Source organism: Apodemus sylvaticus, chromosome 6 (genome assembly GCF_947179515.1).
Source record: "Apodemus sylvaticus chromosome 6, mApoSyl1.1, whole genome shotgun sequence".
Taxonomy (NCBI): domain Eukaryota; kingdom Metazoa; phylum Chordata; class Mammalia; order Rodentia; family Muridae; genus Apodemus; species Apodemus sylvaticus.
In genome coordinates this window covers 135,735,297-135,752,735 of record NC_067477.1, presented here as the reverse complement: position 1 = coordinate 135,752,735, position 17,439 = coordinate 135,735,297, and the positions used below count along the sequence as shown (strand labels likewise).

Below are 17,439 nucleotides of genomic sequence, written 5' to 3'. Positions count from 1 at the left end.
TTGAGAAGGGATATATGGGGAAAGTAGCTCTCTGGCTGGCGTGGAACTCAATAAGCTGGCCTCAAACTCCAAGATCCACCTGCCTGTTTCCCAAATACTGGGATCAAAGTGAGACCTCGTCTCAAGAAAGCTGCTGTTGGCACATGCGGTTTGACTATGGCTGCCATGCCCCCCCCCCCCCGCCTTGATACCGGACTGAACCTGTTGACTTGTAAGCCAGTCCCATTAAATGTTGTCCTTTGTTCGCGTTGCCTTGGTCATGGCGTCTCTTCACAGCAATAGAAACCCGAAGACCGTATCCTTCAAGGTGAGACACGTCCTGTGGATAACTTTCTCCCAGCACTTTAGAAGTCAGCCAACTTTTCCATACAGGCTGCTGTCACTCAGCTCTGCAGCCGTATCACACGGCGGCATCAGTGAACCACTGCAGCTGTGCTCCACAGCCCTGTCTATACCTCAGAGTCCTCACATGCCCAGTAGCAGTCTCACAGTTGTTCTCCTGAGCTCAAAAACAAGTGTCAGTCACTTTCCTCATTGCTCCCACAAAACTTCCTGAGGAAAGCAGCTTACAGAGGGAGGAAGGGTCCAAGTCCATCACAGCAGTGGGGAGGGGCAGCTGCGGGGAGGGGCAGCTGCCCACAAGGCATCAGTAGTCAGCTGCTGCTGCTGCCGCTGCTGCCACCGCCACCACCAGCCCACTGTGTGTGTGAATCTTCACAGCATGTTCTCTATGAAGTTCTACATTGAGGGCCATTTCCCATCCTGGATGTGTAAAGTACTCACGAAAGCTCCAGTCTGAACTAAGATTGTAATACAAATAGTGTTTCCTAGTAGTACAAATTGAACCCCGGGCCTCTCACATGCTAAGCAGATACTACCACTGAACAACTCTCCCCAACCACCCCACACTGCCCTGCCTCCAGAATATGTTACTGACAGTCAGGGTCTCACTAGGTAGCCTGGAACTGTGTCTACATAGCCTGGGCTAGCTTCAAAACCACAATCAAACCTTAGCCTCCCACAACACAAGACTTATCCAGGCTTTTTAAGTTTGTTTTTTTATTTCTTTCTGATAGGGTGTTGGATGCCCAAGGCCAGTCAGATACCTTGCAAACCTTAATCCTCCTCCAAGTACAGAATTACAAGTCTGTACCAGATAGCAGTGCCAGAGCATTTAATTATCTATTTAAGATCTATTATCTTAAATATGCATATACTAGGAAGTTTGATTCAAACTTAGAAACTCAGTTTAAAAATGTTTTATTTCATTAAAAAAAGTTTATTATGTACAAGACTCAGGTCTATAGAAGGGCGGCCTTAATCACAGAACAGTGAGACTAGTCATCGCATTCTCCTGTGCGTGCGTGCGTGCGTGCGTGTGTGTGTGTGTGTGTGTGAGGTGACGTACACTCTAACAATAAGCATGAACTATCTCTGCAGACTAAGTCCCGAGCCCCACACTGGGCCTGCACTTGTAAGACAGTCATCTAATTGTAAGACTGGTAATGCCAATGCCATCTGCTTGTATTTACGAGTACAGATTTCACTATTACAAATGTGTGGCGATAACTAACAAAGCAGTAACCTTGAAAGGTCTTCATCTTCCCAGGTTCACACATCTGCAGTCCGAGTCCTTCTGCCACTGGCCGTCCGTCGGGTGACTCCCTCAGTTCCGCCCTCAGCAGGTTAGGCATTGAGCTCTCTGTGTATCTCACCCATCTCCTTTATCTGCAGCAGAAGAGGCACATGCAAGGAAACAGGGTTTCTCTGCGCAGCCCTGGCTGTCCTAGAACTCTCTCAGTACACCAAGCTGGCCTTGAACTCAGCGATCCCCTGCTTCTGCCTCCACAGTGCTGGGGCTAAAGGCGAGCACCACTACCACACAATGTTTTTGGGTCTTAAAGTTACTTTTTCAGCTGGATGTGGTGGCAAACACCTGAAATCTCAGCACTCAGTAGGCAGAGGCAGGCGGGTCTCTAAGTTCGAGGCCAGCCTGGTCTACAGAGTGAGTTATTGGACAAGCACAGCTATGTAAAGGGACCTTTATATATATAAAGGTTTTTCAAAATACCTTAAATATTTCAATATATATTTCAAATAAAGAGTTTCTCATTTCTCTGTGAGGTCCTGGCTGGCCCTTGCCTCCCTAGTACTGGGATTAAAGGTGTGCATCCTATGCCCAACTCAAATGATTTCTTAAAAACTTGTAGAGACACAGGAAGTCAGGTCAGCAGTTGTACTGGGTTTCTCAAACATGGCTTCACTGGAATATGCCTCTACAAGACTCCAAAATCTAAAGCCAGAGGCTTCTGCATCACTTGTCAAGGAAACAGAAAGCAGTATGAAGTGGCGTGTCACAGAACTCAGAGTCTACAGTGTGAAGGACTTCAGTGCCTGCCTGCCAGTATCTTGAAGGGAGGGACCCTCCCCTCGGGACAGGACGCTCAGCACAGCCTTTATCCTTACCTCAGCCTTCTGGTATTTTGCTGATTTCTTCCTTGTAGATATAACCTGAAAGAAAAACCATTACTGTTACTATTCAAAAGGGACAAAATTAACATATGTGCTTTGAACATACCTAAACACGTGTATACAAGTTTGAGGACCAATTCTCTGAACAGCTATATCAATCAATACCAGAGGTACCTTGCTGAAGCAAAAGTTGTTAACTGAACGCAGGCAGAAGAGCCCACATTCACTTCCCCACCATCGTCAAACAATGAATACTCAGCCCGCTCTCAGCTCACCCTCAGACATCACGCGTGACCCTGAATGTGCTTCTTCATTGTGTGTTAGTTGATTGGGTCTCTCTGCACACGTAGCCCCAGCTGGCCTAAACTCACTATGGAGACCAGGCTGGCCCGAGCTCTCCTCTGACTCCTTGAGCACGGGGATTGAAAGTGTTCACAGTCAAGCATCTTCCCCGAGTTTCTACTTCTACTGGGTCTCTATGTGACAATCAGACGTCTATCTGTTCTGTGTGTTATCTGCCAGCTGAAGCTCCTCTCCTGTAGACCATCTATCCTCCTTCCCCAGTCTCCATCTATCCTCCTTCCCAGTCTCCATCTATCCTCCTTCCCCAGTCTCCATCTATCCTCCTTTCCCAGTCTCCATCTATCCTCCTTCCCAGTCTCCATCTATCCCTCCTTCCCCAGTCTCCATCTATCCTCCTTCCCCAGTCTCCATCTATCCTCCTTCCCAGTCTCCATCTATCCTCCTTCCCCAGTCTCCATCTATCCTCCTTCCCCAGTCTCCATCTATCCTCCTTCCCCAGTCTCCATCTATCCTCCTTCCCCAGTCTCCATCTATCCTCCTTCCCCAGTCTCCATCTATCCTCCTTCCCAGTCTCCATCTATCCTCCTTCCCCAGTCTCCATCTATCCTCCTTCCCCAGTCTCCATCTATCCTCCTTCCCAGTCTCCATCTATCCCTCCTTACCAGTCTTGGATTGAGGGAAGGGGTTGTTGCTGTTTTAAGATAGGACTCTGCTATGTAGCTTAGGCTAGCCTTGAACCTTGATGTCCCAATCCTCCCTCCTCAGGCATTGTGTCTAGCTTTGCTGTATTTATTTTTATTTTTGGGTGTAGGAGTGGTGTGCGCAAGCCCACATGTGTGGAGACAGGAGAACAACTCTCAGGAACTAGTGCTCACCTGGTCTGCCTGCTGAGCCCAGCCTCCTGCGGGTCAGGCCAGCACCAAATGTCAAAATGCTCAATTTTAATCGGACACAATGGCACATGTCTAGTGTCCCTGCAAAGTGAGATGATCTGTTGACCCTAGAGTCCAACACCAGCCTGGGTAGACTCCATGGGCAGGGGAAGACAGGAACAGGCACACGCACGCGCACACACACGCACGCGCACACACACACACACACAAGCGCGCGCGAGGTAGAAGAGATGGCTTAGTAGGTGAAGTGCTTGTTGGACAAACACAAAAACCTGAGGTCCATCCCATGTCCCTGTAAAAGAAGCCACAGGTAGCCGTGTGTGTCTGCAAGCCTAGTGCCGGGAAGTCGAGACCTGACAGACTCTCCAGAGCTGCTGGCTGGCCAAGCAGTCTGACTGAGATGGTGAAGCTCCAAGTTCTGTGAGAAACCTTATCTCCAAAATAAAAAAGCCAGGGCTGTGTAGAGAGACCCTGTCTCAACAAACCCAAACAAACAAGCAAACAAACAAATGGAGAGGCACAAAGGAAGACTCCCAGTGTTGACCCCTGACCTCCATACTTGACAACGACACACACACCAGCTGGTCTGGTGCAGGGAGATGGCCCAGTAACTGAAGCAGTTCCTGCACAAGAACAGGCCTAGAGTCTGGATCTCTCGAACCCACAAAAGTACCGGATAAGTGTGAAAACAGACCTGAAATTCCATCTTTAGAAGGCAGAGATGAGATCCCCAGCCTGAAAGCGAGCTGGCTAGCCAGCCTCACCATCGCCATTTGCTCTGGGTTTGATTGAGAGAGCCTGTCTTAAGGAGTCAATAGAGAGCCGGAGAGCAAGATTCCGCATTACCCCCGGCCTCCATGTGCACTGGCACACATGCATGGGCACTTGTACACAAAAGTATCCCCACGCATGTGAACACACACACGAACACACACACACACACACACACAAGAAAATAAGTAAAACAAGCAAATAAAGGGTATTTCTCCCTTTGGAGCCCCTTCTACCCTCCTACACTCAGAAGTTCCCCTCGTTCCTTCCCTCCCTCTCCACCCCCTGGCCATCTCTGTGGGGACAGGGGTCCATGTTTGCACTACTGAAAACAAAAGGAAACAAACAAAACAAAATTAAAATAAAAATTCCCATACACAAAGACACAAAGAAAAAGCCAGGTATCTTACGTCTGTAACTCCAGTTCGTGGGAGGCTGAGGTTTGACAGTAGGACTGGAAGCTAATGGGACTACTGAGCGGAATAAGAAAAGGGTAGTGTGACGGTTCAGTGATAATGGCTCTCACAGGCTCACACATTTGAATGCCAGCCTGGCCCAGAGTAGGTGGATTAGGAGGCGTGGCCTTGTAGGAGGGGTGTGTTACTAGGTTTGAGGTTTGCTTATGGGTCAGAAGTAAGCTCTAGGCCACCACTCCTGCCTTCCTCCCAGCCTGCCCACCCCTCCCCGCCCCCACCCTCCCCATGCTCCCCACAGTGGTCATTGACTTTAACTCTGTGGAACTATGAGCAAGTGTTCCCAATAAACTCTTGCTTTTTCTATAAGTTGACTAGGTTACAGTGTTTGTCACACCAACGTGTGTAAGGCAGTTGGGGGTGCTTGAGTAGCTCAGTGGCAAAGCACTTGCCTAGCATATGTGAGAGCCCTAATATCTAATCCCTAGTACCACAAAAACACAGCTACATTTATGTACTAATATATCCCTTTATAATTTTAAGTTTCTTGCATCACATGGTTTCTTTTACTGTAGAGTATCAGCCTTCCTTGTGCTAACGTCTGAGATTACCTTCTTACATTCCATGAAGTTATTCATCCAGAGTCTGTGTGAGAACAAGTGAGCTGCCCAGCTCCTGGGTGCCCGTGCCCTCCAGTGCCTAACCCAAGCCCTGGATAGCATGGGCAGTCCTTTGCTTTTATGGGATGGTAATCAGGTGTGGTAACAGTGCTAGACTGAAAACCAAGTCACCACACACCTTCAAATTTAGCTTTATTTGGGCTTTCTGAGATAACGTCTTGGCTGTATAACTCTAGCTGTTTTATTTTTACGCTCCCCCTCCCAACTAAGATTTCTTTTTCTTTTTTTGTTTTTAACTATTTTATTAGATATTTTATTAAATAAAATGTGGTGGGTTTTGTTGTTTTTTTTTTTGTTTGTTTGTTTTTTTTTTGTTTTTTGTTTTTTCAAGACAGGGTTTCTCTGTGTAGCTCTAGCTGTCCTGGAACTCACTCTGTAGACCAGGCTGGCCTCGAACTCAGAAATCCACATGTCTCTGCCTCCCAAGTGCCGGGATTACAGGCTTGTGCCACCACTGTCCGGCTTAAATATAATGTTAATATAATGTTAAATGTTCTCCACTTCCCAGGTTTCCCCTCTGGAAGCCCATCACATCCTCCCTCTCCCTGCTTCCATGAGGGTCCTCTCCCTCCCATCCACTCCCTGCCCCAAGACTTCTACTCATTTTATGTTTATGCCTAGTACCTCGGACTCGGAAATTAGATCCCTTAGACCTGGGCTACAGATGGTTGTCAACTCCCTAAGGGTTTTGGGAGCTGAATCCAGGACCTGTCCAAGAGTAACACGTGTTCTTAACCACTGAGCCATCTCTCTAGACCCTGGCCTTAAAGTCTCCATCCTCCTGCCTGAGCTCCTCAAGGAATCGGAATACAGAAGTATGGCATCATACCCTGTCATATTGTGAATTCTGATGTACTGGTGAGAGTACCTGATACCGATCACCCTTCAGGTCCCAGGATAAAGCAGACTTCTTTAAATCTCTAAGATTACTTTACCTCTGCAGTGCTGGGATTAGGAGTATGTACCATTGCACCGGACCCAGTGCCAGTGTCATCTGCTTAGAATCACTGCTACATGGATACTTTTAACTGTTTTCTTGCTAACTTAAGCTCTGTTTTGTTTGGGGGCTAGAGCTTAGTTTGCAGCACTGCCAACACCAAAGCCTAACAAATAAGTGCTGTGCTGCGCATGTCAGTGACTGCTCCGGGGGTTCTAGTCCGCTGTGCTCTGGCGGGAGCACTGACTTCCTTGCAGGGAACTGGGCTCTGTTAATCAGCTGAGGTGTTTTCTCGTGAGTGATAAGTCTTTTCCAGCTTTAGGAAGGGACTATTTTGTAAAGAGGAACCAGAAATACAATATAGTACTTCACTAGTTTCCAGACATGGGTAGTTTTTTAAGGATAATCTAAGAAGACATCTTTCCCTGAGCTCTGACTCAGCCTGTTCTTACCAGGACAACGATCCCCGCGATGATTGCTAATGACACCACCACAATGACAGCGATGATCCCAGCCGTGAGGCCCTGCATGGAAAACTCGGGTGCCTTTTCATCAACGTAGTAAATCAGAGTCTGCCCGGCGTCCAGCTCAAGCTGCTCTCCGTTCACTCTCAGGTCCATGTTCTTAGAAGACTGGAACAAGGACTCCCCCTTCACCTACAAAGGAGAACAGACAATCTAAAAGCCGTCCAGCCAGTCAGCACAGGCACCAGTCTCTACACACCATCTGCAGGCTGGAAGAGAACTGCCGAGAATCTTCACGGTTGCCATGGTAACAATCTGATCCAGTGAACTTTAAGGCACGATCTATATTACAGGAAAATGCCATCCCCAAAAGGAGACATGAAGCCCATGGACCTGCCCTCCAGACTAAAACTAACAGCACAGGGCCAGTTCAGTCTCCGCCTTTCTTCTATCCCTTCATTCCATGCCCAGAATATTCTGAAGGAGACCTCAGAAGACTACCTCACTGTAACAAACACAAGCTTAGCCAGGTGCGTATCTTCCATCTGAGAAGGCGGAAGCCCCCCTTACATGGATTCTAGACCAGCCTAGATGAAGGTAGAACTGTCTCAAAACAAAGAGGTATAATAAAGAAAGAACAAACAATAAACAAACATATACTTATATGCAAAGTTGTCTTTGAACTCAGTCCCCCTGCCTCAGCCTTCAGTGTCAGAATTACAGTATATCTACATCTGGTGCTCACATGTTTTTAAAATGGAAGCCAGGCAGTGGTGGTGCATGCCTTTAATCTCAGCACTCGGGAAGCAGAGGCAGGTGAATCTCTATAAATTTTACGCCAGCCTGGTCTGTAGAATGAGTTCCAGGACAGCCAGGGCTACATGGAGAAACTCTGTCACAGGAAAAAAGAAAAACAATACAGAGACTGACTTGACGCCTCAGCGATGAAAGGGACTTGAGTTTGATTCCCAGAGCCCACATCGGGCAGCTCACAACAAACTGTAATCCTGGTCCTGGGGCTGCACTCAGCCCCTGGTCTCAAAGCACCTGCACTAACACGCACATAGACACACAGACACACACCGACAGAATAATAATTAGTCTTTAAAATGGAGACCGACTCCTATCCATAGAAATTATTAGAATACTGGATGAGGAGATAGGTAGGTAGATAGATAGATAGATAGATAGATAGATAGATAGATAGATAATCAATGTAATAACCAAAGAGAAAATAAGGAGTATAAGAAGTGAAAGCTAGGTGTACATAGTTTAGTAGTGGACTATTCCCAGCATACTGGAATACATACTAGGTTCAATTCCTAACACAGCAAGATTAAAACAGAAGTCAGCGGGCCTAGCATCTGGCAGAATGCTTACCTAGCATGTCCAGAGTCCAGCCGTCAGTATGACATAGACTAGTCATAGTGACACACACTTGTAGTCTAGCACTTGGGACTATTGCATCACAGGCCCCTAGTGCCCCCCCCAAGATGGCAGACCGTGCACTTTCTACCATAGCGCCTGCTGACAGGAGTTATGCTTTCTCATCTCTCCGCTCCTAGCATGGATGCAGAAGCCTGGACACCCTCCCGAAGATCTTCTGACTGTGGCTGGGCTCCCCAGAGCTCCGAAAGGAAGGGCTCCCTCTGGTGCCCTAGCCGGCCTGCTCCTGCCACGGTAAGATCACTATTCTTTCATTTTACATTTTTCTCTGACTTAGACTTATTTTTATTATCCTTAATTGTTGTTTTGTTGTTTCTCAAGACAGGGTTTTTCTGTGCAGCCATGGCTATCCTGGAACTCACTCTGTAGACAGGATGGCCTCCAACTCAGATGTGCCTGCCTCTGCCTCTGCCTCCCACGTGGCAGTGCCACCTCCACCCTTTAACTTCCGTTGACAGCTGCCTGCTGTGCTTGCTGGGGATGAAACACAGGTCCTCTGAAAGAACAGGACCTGCTCTTTCCTCTGCTAAGCCATCTTCCTGCCCTGCAGAGTGAGTTCTGATAAAGCTCTCCTGCCCAGGGCCCTGCCACAGCCCTGTGACTGCATGGCCCTCCCTCCTCGTAAAGCTCATCTTTGGAAGGGTAATTCCATAGCATGTCCTTTCCCAAACTACTTCTCTCTTTGTAGAAAGGGCCCAGCACTGGGCAAATGGAGGCAGGAGGATCAGGAGTCTAAGGCCAGCCTACAAGAACCTGTCTCAAAAAGGAACAAGCCCTGCACATGGCTGCACATGCCTTTGACCCCAGCACTCGGGAGGCAGAGGCAGGCAGGTCTGTGTGACTGCAGGGTCAGCCGGGGATATGTATGCATGCATGTATACATACATATATATATACATATATATATATATATATATATACACACACACGCACACACACACGCACATATATATATATATATATATATATATATATATATATATATATATGCGTGTGTGTGTATGTATGTATGTATCTTGAGTGCCAGGACAGACGGGGACATATATATTGAGATCCTGTCTCAAAAAACAAACAATAAAAAAAGCATTAAGCTTTAAAAATTACACAGTTTATACTTACATCTTTTTCAAAATAGTAAGCCACATCAGCTATGTCCACATCATCTTGAGTTTTCTGAGAAGAGTTTTGCATCAGATCGATAGTGATAACATTATTCTCATACTGGGGGAAAAAGTGAGAATACAAATTAATATAATTAAAATATATGAAAAGTTTATTCAACAGTCTGAATATAGAATTTTATTTTCTGTAATCTACACCCACCAGGATGTATCCATTAATTAATAATTTATCATTAGTAATTGAAAAATCTTTGAGAGGACTTTATCTAAGAAAATGAACTAGCCATACAAACAGGTTTTTTAAAGAGTTACGGAAAGGACTAACTAGGTATGATGGTTAGTTTTAATCATCAACCAAAATCTAGAATCGTTTGAGTCTGGATGAGGGACTGTCTGTATTGAGTTGACCAGTGGGCAAGTCTGTGAGGGTTATCTCTATTATGTTAATTGAGGTAAGAAGATTATGGCCTGCATCACTTCCTAGGCTGGGGCCTGGACTAAAAAGACAGAAAGCTGGACAAGGCATGCGTGTATTCATGCTCTCCGTTCTTGACTGCGGATATTGCTAGATGCTTAATAGCCGCCACACAGTAAGTTCCTGCTGCACAATGACGCTCTCATCTGGAACTGTAAGCTAAAATTATAAACCCTGTGGGGGCTAAAGACTTAGCTGAGCAGTTTTTGCACTTGTTGCTCTTGAAGAGGACAGGAGTTCAGTTCCCAGCCGCTAACCATCTGTAACACCAACACTAGGGTCGAAGGCCCTTCTCTGAACTCCTGGATCACCAGGCAAAAATATGGTGCTCAGATACACACGTGGGTGTAACACTCAGACAAGTAAAATAATCCTGAAAGTGCCATCAGTAAACCCTCTCTCCCCTAACTTGCTTTCTTCAGGGTACCTTATCACAGCAACAGGAAAGGAAACCAAGACCCTGGGTAAGGACAGCCTGTGGCAGGTTGCTAAGGCAGGACGTGCTGAAGGCAGCCACAGATCCCTACAGTGTATAAGAGCAGCATGCCCCATCATTTAGCTACCATTAAAAATCACTGGCTGTTCGCCTGGGCAGTGGTGGCACACACCTTTAATCCCAGCACTTGAGAGACGGAGGGAGGCTGATCTCTGAGTTCCAGGTCAGCCTGGTCTACAGAGTGAGTTCCAGGACAGCCAGGGTTACACAGAGAAACCCTGTCTGGGGCTGGGAGAGATCAACAGTGGCTGTCATTTATACTCAAACCATACTTCCCTACCAACTTGCTGCTAAAACTAGCTCATTTACAACAAAAAAAGAACCCCCCCAAAACTTACCATAATGCCTTTGATAAATTTCTCATTCAGCTTATAACGAGATGTGAATGCCTCCTGAAGTGCACTGCAAATAATTTACAAGTTTTGTTTTTTTAAATTGTAGCTTAATAGAATCTTTACCTTTTAAGCAAATAGCAGCTTATGACCTAGTTGCTATAGTTGTTGTAATACACACACACACACATTTTTTTAAGAAAGGGGCTATGTAGCTAGCCCTAGCTGACTTGGGACTTGGTGTGCAGTGATGGCTAGACTATATAATTTTAATACACACACACACACACACACACACACACACACACACACATTTTTTTAAGAAAGGGGCTATGTAGCTAGCCCTAGCTGACTTGGGACTTGGTGTGCAGTGATGGCTAGACTATATAATTTTAATACACACACACACACACACACACACACACACACAAATTTAATTAATGTAATTTAAAATCACAGTAAGTGGTTCAAGCCAGCATCCGCCATTGATCCTAGACTGTTGAGTGTCAGTCTGATTGGAAGCAGAACATTTACACAATATTTATAAATTCCAAAAGGGAAAATGGTAACTTCACAATAGAGAAACCTGGCAGACATAGCTTTCAAGGGACGAAGCCCACCGTGATGTGTCTGAGTCTGGGACAGTCACACGATCACTTTGGCAGTTTTCCTGTCAAGGTGCATAAATACAGAGTGTACTGTAATCACACTTACGTCTGCAAACTCTGCAAGTCGTAAGGGCTTTCTCTTTCTTTGTGTTTTAGTTCAATGATGATCCAGCTGTAAGACAAGATGGTGTCAATGGTGTATAACTCTTATCCTGTTTTCCAAAGAGGCCACTATTCTAATTCTGAACAAGGAGGGATTAGAGCTAACTGAACTAGGGTCCAGGTAAACGTGCCTCCCATATCATGCAGAGACCGCACCCAGAAGGAAACGCCCTTTCTGACACTGACTGCGCTACTGCCACTGCACAAGGCCACCTGGAGTCAGGGCCGGGCTGGCTGTGCTGAGCCCTGCTCCAGAGGGCCCGGCGTCGCACTGCGGAGGTGGAGGCAGAGGCAGAGGCAGAGGCAGAGGCAGAGGCAGAGGCAGAGGCAGAGGCAGGAGAAGGCGAGCCAGGATTCCAGCAGAAAACCATGTCAGAAAGATCTGGGGTGGGGAACGAGAACAGAGAGCAACAGCTGACCAGAGTCAGAGCCGGCAACGCCCAGCCTTGGCCTGCCCCTTCCCAGTTTCATCCTTTCCAGCAGTGGCTTCTGCTTGACAGGACTCACGTCTGTTCTCCTCACCGTCTGTGCAGCGCTCTGTAGAGCCCCCCCCTTGTCTCCAGCACAAATAGCTCAGCTTTAGAACCCAGTCAGCGAGCACATACAGTCTGAGTCACCCATGCACACTTACACTAATCCAGTGTTCCTGATTATGGAGACATGGGGACCAGAGGTTCAGTGACAAGAAAGGGAATGATGTCGCGCCCACTACTGTTTCCATAAAACCTAATACCCAACCTGTCTACACAGGAAATTCATAAGCCAATTCTGGAAATGTCACAAGCTGAGGCCAAAGATCATTCCAGGCCTCCTTCCATTCCCCACACTTAATTACTTGCTGAAGATAAAAAGCTTCAGGAGTCAGACAATTTCCACCAAACAACAGAGTTGGATCAGAGCCAAGAAAACAAATGTAACTGGATTAGGGCTGATAAAGGCCAACTCAAGACTGGTGACTGCCATTCTATAAGGCACAGAGACAGGATGGACACTTGTCACTCCAAAGGGGATCTCAAGTAGCCCAGGCTGGTCTGGAACTCACTGTGTAGACGAGGCTGGCCCTGAACTCCCATGCCCAGCTTTTCCTGGTTTTTGCATTCCGAAACACAAAATCTTGCGTATTCAACGCTAAAGTCAAGCAAGCGCATGAGGGGGCTCACTCACTAGGTCCTCACTCTCTCGGGGCACGTGATCTCCGTGTCCTTGTCGGTTCGTCGGACGCCAGCGGTGTTCACGCACCAGCAGGTGGCGGTGCCATTGCACTGCTTGGCTTTGAAGAGGCCCCGCTCGTCACACTCGGGGTCGTACAGCCCGTCGTTGTTCTGGACGGCGCCCTCCGGCTTCATCCTCCGCCCAGACTTGCTGTGAGTCATTTCCGCCTTCATCGCCAAACACTTGGATGCCACTGAAAAGAGGACAGAATCGCCAAATGGCAACCAACCCTCCCGTGCCCAGGGCAGAACGTTTAACCTGCTGCCGCCCAGGCCAAAGATTATTCACGCTCCCTTCCATTTCCCCGCACTTAATTACTTACTGAAGATAATTTCCACAAAATAACAGATTAGAGCCAATAAAACTCCACTCGGGGAGCCTTGATTTGAAAAGTATTATCAAGATTAAACGTCCAGGCAGTAAGAACCTTTACTCACGTTTGGAGCAAATGATGGTGTTTTGTGTCCCGTAGGAAGTACACTGGCATTCCCCATTCGCATTCTGAGAACAGCTTGTTGCCAGCTTGTAGTTTTCACAGACACAGTCTAGAAAATTGTAAAAAATTAGTTTAAGATGTAGCTCCAACTGTCAACTCAATCTGTCAATCATGCCCTTAAGACGTCCTGAGGCAGACATGCTGGTGGTGCATGCCTTTAGTCCTAGCACTTGGGAAGCCAGGGCACAGAGATCCCTGTCTTGAAAACACCAAAAAAAAAAAAAAAGTTACCCTCCATCCATGTGCCATGTCATACAAATGTTATCCCTCAACAGATAAATAAATAGGGGGCTGGAGAGATGGTTAAGAGCACTGACTGCTCCTCTGAAGGTCCTGAGTTCAAATCCCAGCAACCACATGGTGGCTCACAACCATCTGTAATGAGATCTAATGCCCTCTTCAGGAGTGTCTGAGGACAGCTACAGTGTAGTTATAATAAATATCTTATTAAAAAAAAAATAGCCGGGCGGTGGTGACGCATGCCTGTGATCCCAGCACTCTGGGAAGCAGAGGCAGGCGGATTTCTGAGTTCAAGGCCAGCCTGGTCCACAGAATGAGTTCCAGGACAGCCAGGGCTATACAGAGAAACCCTGTCTTGAAAAAAACCAAATCCAAAAAACCAAAAATAAAATAAAATAAAATAAAATAAATAAACCAGGGTATAATAGTGCACGCCTTTAATCCCAGTTCTAACTACAAAGATACAGGCTGGTGGATCTCTGTGAGTTCAAAGCCAGCCTGGTCTACACAGTAAGTTCCAGGAAAGCCAAGACTGTGTAGACAGACCCTGTCTCTTAAATAATCAAAATAAATAATTTAAAAATTAAGACAAAAAACGTCTCACACCGGCTACTTCGTAAGCTCATACAGTCTAATCTTTGTGAGTTCCCACTTCCACTGTCTGTATGTTGTTCATTTTTCAGGGCAGAACTTTGTTCTAAGCAGAGGGAATCAACACTTGTTAAGGAAATGTGGCCAAGAACTCTGCAGGGTGGGAGTGGCCCCAAGGGAAGACAACTTTGGGGTTTTCTTTTCTTTTCTTTGTTGTTTTGGGTTTTCAAGACAGGGTCTCTCTGTGTAGCCCTGGCTGTCCTGGAACTCACTCTGTAGACCAGGCTGCTTGATCTCAGAAATCCGCCTGCCTCTGCCTCCCAAGTGCTGGGATTACAGGCGTGCGCCACCACCGCCCGGCATTCGCTTTCTTTTTAAGTGTATTACATTTATTCACTAACTGGAACAGGGCACTCTGGGGTCAGAGGTCAGAGGATAGACCTGTAGAGCTCCTCTCATCCTGGGTGCTGGGATCAAACGCTGCTCACTGTGTCTAGTGACCCACAAGTGCCTGCAGTCACTGAGCCGGTTCACTGCTCCCTCACTAGAGACTCTCTGCCCTTGGTCTCCTCAGTGCTGGGCTTAGAGGTCTTGATTACTACCCATGGACACTTTTGTTGCTAGCTTTGGTTTTAATTTTTAATTATTTTTTTTAAAGCAGGGTCTTGCTATAGAATGCAGGTTAGCCTTAAGCTCACAATACTAAGGGCTGGAATCACAGACATGTAGTTATGTACATAATATGTAGCCGCGGCTGGTCTGGCTCTGGGTACACTAGGCCTTCTTCAACCAGAGTGCTAGGACTGAAGGCTCGCACCACCAGCCCAGCCAGAAACAAACCCGCCCTCTAAAGATCTTATCAGCCTTGCTGCCGCACTACGGGCTTTCCTTTTTAAAGCTAACGTTCATTCGTTTGCTCTGTGCATTTAGCTATAGATTTTGTGTATAGACACATATGCATACACACATGCCACAGTTCAAATGTGTTAGTCAGAGGCCAGCGTGGAAGTCCATCCTCCCCTTCTGCCTGTGGGCCTTGGGATTTTAACTCAGGAGTAACTTTACCCACTGAGCCAGTAAAGGTCCTGTCATTAAAAAAAAAAAAAAACTTTTCCCCTTCCTTCTTCTTTGAGTCCCTCCCCACCCTTCCATCCGTCCTTCCCTTTCTGGATGTTTCTGGATTTTACAGCCCAGGCTCACTATAGCCCTGATACCTCAGCTTCTCAAGGGCTGGGGCCCAGCTTCCAGACGGAAGCTCCCACACCTGGCTGCTCCCTCATTTTCCAGGTTCTCCCTCTTTACCTACGATTACACACTTGTCTAGTAGTAATTTTATCTCTTCCTCCAAGCCAACAACTCCAATTCTGCACTGTATGGATCCTCCCCTCGTGTTCCTTCTTTGCCAAGTTCTCCTAAGGAATGCCTACTTGGGGCCCAGGAGGTATCTAGTCAAGCTTTGTTTCATTAAGCAGGATCCCTTAGCCCAGGCTGGCCTCCACTCTACACCAATTCAAAATGACCTTGAGCTGCTCACCCTCCAGGTTCCACTCCCAAGGTCTGGGGTTCCAGGTCCCTTGTTAATGGGGTGCTAGGAAACCAAGCCCAGGGTTTGCTAGCAAGCACCCCATATCCCAGCCCTCGATTTACAATTTAGCCCAAGAGATCAGAAAACTATAACTTGATTAAACCGGATGAAAGTGTAATTAATACAGGCCACACCTCCTAGTAGAAATGAAATCCTTCCCAGAAAACAAAACAAAATTATAGTTAACTTAAAAATTGAGAAAGAAACAAAAGGAAAAGAAATTCTACCCAGACTGTTTTATTCAATTCTCCACTTCCAGACACCATCTTAGAAATAAATCAAAAGTTGGAACAAAACTCTATAGTAAGAACAACGAAGCTCGGGCTTCATGTCCTTCATGTCCTCGCATCTCGTAAAGGAACCGAGGACAACCCGGGGGCTCTGGGGACAAAGGCCCATGAGTGTGGTCCCCAGAACTGACGACCACAAACTGTCCTACTCCATGCAAACACAGTTTTAAAAATAAAAGCCTAAAAGAAATAGAAAACTTCCTTCATGAAATGTTAGAAAGATATATAAATCTACCTGTATTCTGAAACACAAATATGGACAATTTTTAATCAGGGAATTTTTAGAGTGGAAAGATTATGCGATTTTTAGAAAGGTCCTTCCAGTTTATCTTTGTCTCCGTCCTCCCTACAATAAACACTGCATTAGTCATGATTCTTAGAAAAGGGAAAACACACCTCCGGCCACTAAGTCCCAGCAGGTTGGCCTCCGACGCCGCGCAGGTGCATAGCGGCCTCGGGGGAGCTACCTGTCCCCTCCCGGGGCCCACATCCGGGGACCCGGGCAGGTACGGAGGGAGGGACGGAGGGAGGGACGGAGGGAGGGAGGGAGGGCTGACTGGCAGGTCGCAGCAGCGAAGGCCCGCGCTTTGGGACTCGGAACCCCAAGTTGGAGTCTCCAGACCCCGGGCGGTGGCCGCTCGGCCACCCTGGCCCCACGCCCCCCCACCCCGCTACCTCTGAGCGCGCGTCCCGCCCGCACCGTCGGTTTCGGGGCCAAAGTGCAGCCCCGCCGTCCGCTCCCCATCCCCGGCCGAACACGACCCCACACCTCCGTCCCAGGTCCACGCCTCACCTTTCTGAGCGGCGGCCAGCGTCGCCGTGACCACCGCGAGCAGGAGCCCGAACGCGAGGGCCTGGGGGGGCGCCATGCTGCGCGCGGAGCGGCGGGGGACTCGCAGAGGTGCGGCGCGGGGCAGCTCCAGTGACCGTGGCGTCGCGCGGCGGCCGGAGGACTGAGCGCTCTGTGCGCGGCGAGGCGGGAGCGGACCTGCGGACCTGCCGCCTCGGCCACGCCCCGGCCACGCCCCTCCGCTCGCCCGCCCGCGGTGAGTCACCCGCCCCACGCCGCCCCCTCTCCAGGTGTGCGCCGCCCCAGACCTGAGGCGGGGACTCCAGTGCCCCCAGAGGACCGGATGTCGGGGACACCAGGACGAGACTGGACGTGAAAGCCGAAAGGGATACCAAGCCAAACCGAGAACTTCCTGGAGGAAAGACAATAGAGAATACTCGTCTGCGCTGCGCCTGGCCGTTTACCTTCCAATGCCTTTTCAAACTTTTAAAATTATTATTTATGTGTACGAATTTTTGCCTGCATGCTTGTGCACCACCGGCATGCCTGGTCCTCGCGTTAGTCCGAAGCGGGCTGCGGATCCCCGCGAGCAGGAGTTATGGATGGATGGCTAGGAGCCCCCTTGTGAGTGCTCAAAATGGAACCAGAGCAGTGATTCTTCT

General features: G+C 47.9%; 1 protein-coding gene across 1 annotated transcript; it reads right to left on the bottom strand.

Annotated features, from left to right (window-relative positions):
• Positions 1-1,242: 1,242 nt before the first annotated feature.
• Positions 1,243-16,997, bottom strand: Epcam (epithelial cell adhesion molecule). The gene is made up of 9 exons (XM_052184810.1): positions 16,781-16,997; positions 13,223-13,330; positions 12,738-12,978; positions 11,518-11,583; positions 10,810-10,873; positions 9,499-9,600; positions 6,922-7,125; positions 2,467-2,511; positions 1,243-1,728 (listed from the first exon to the last, which is right to left on the bottom strand). The coding sequence occupies exons 1-9, from the start codon at positions 16,854-16,856 to the stop codon at positions 1,687-1,689; spliced, it is 948 nt and encodes a 315-aa protein (XP_052040770.1). The 5' UTR covers positions 16,857-16,997; the 3' UTR covers positions 1,243-1,686.
• Positions 16,998-17,439: the final 442 nt, after the last annotated feature.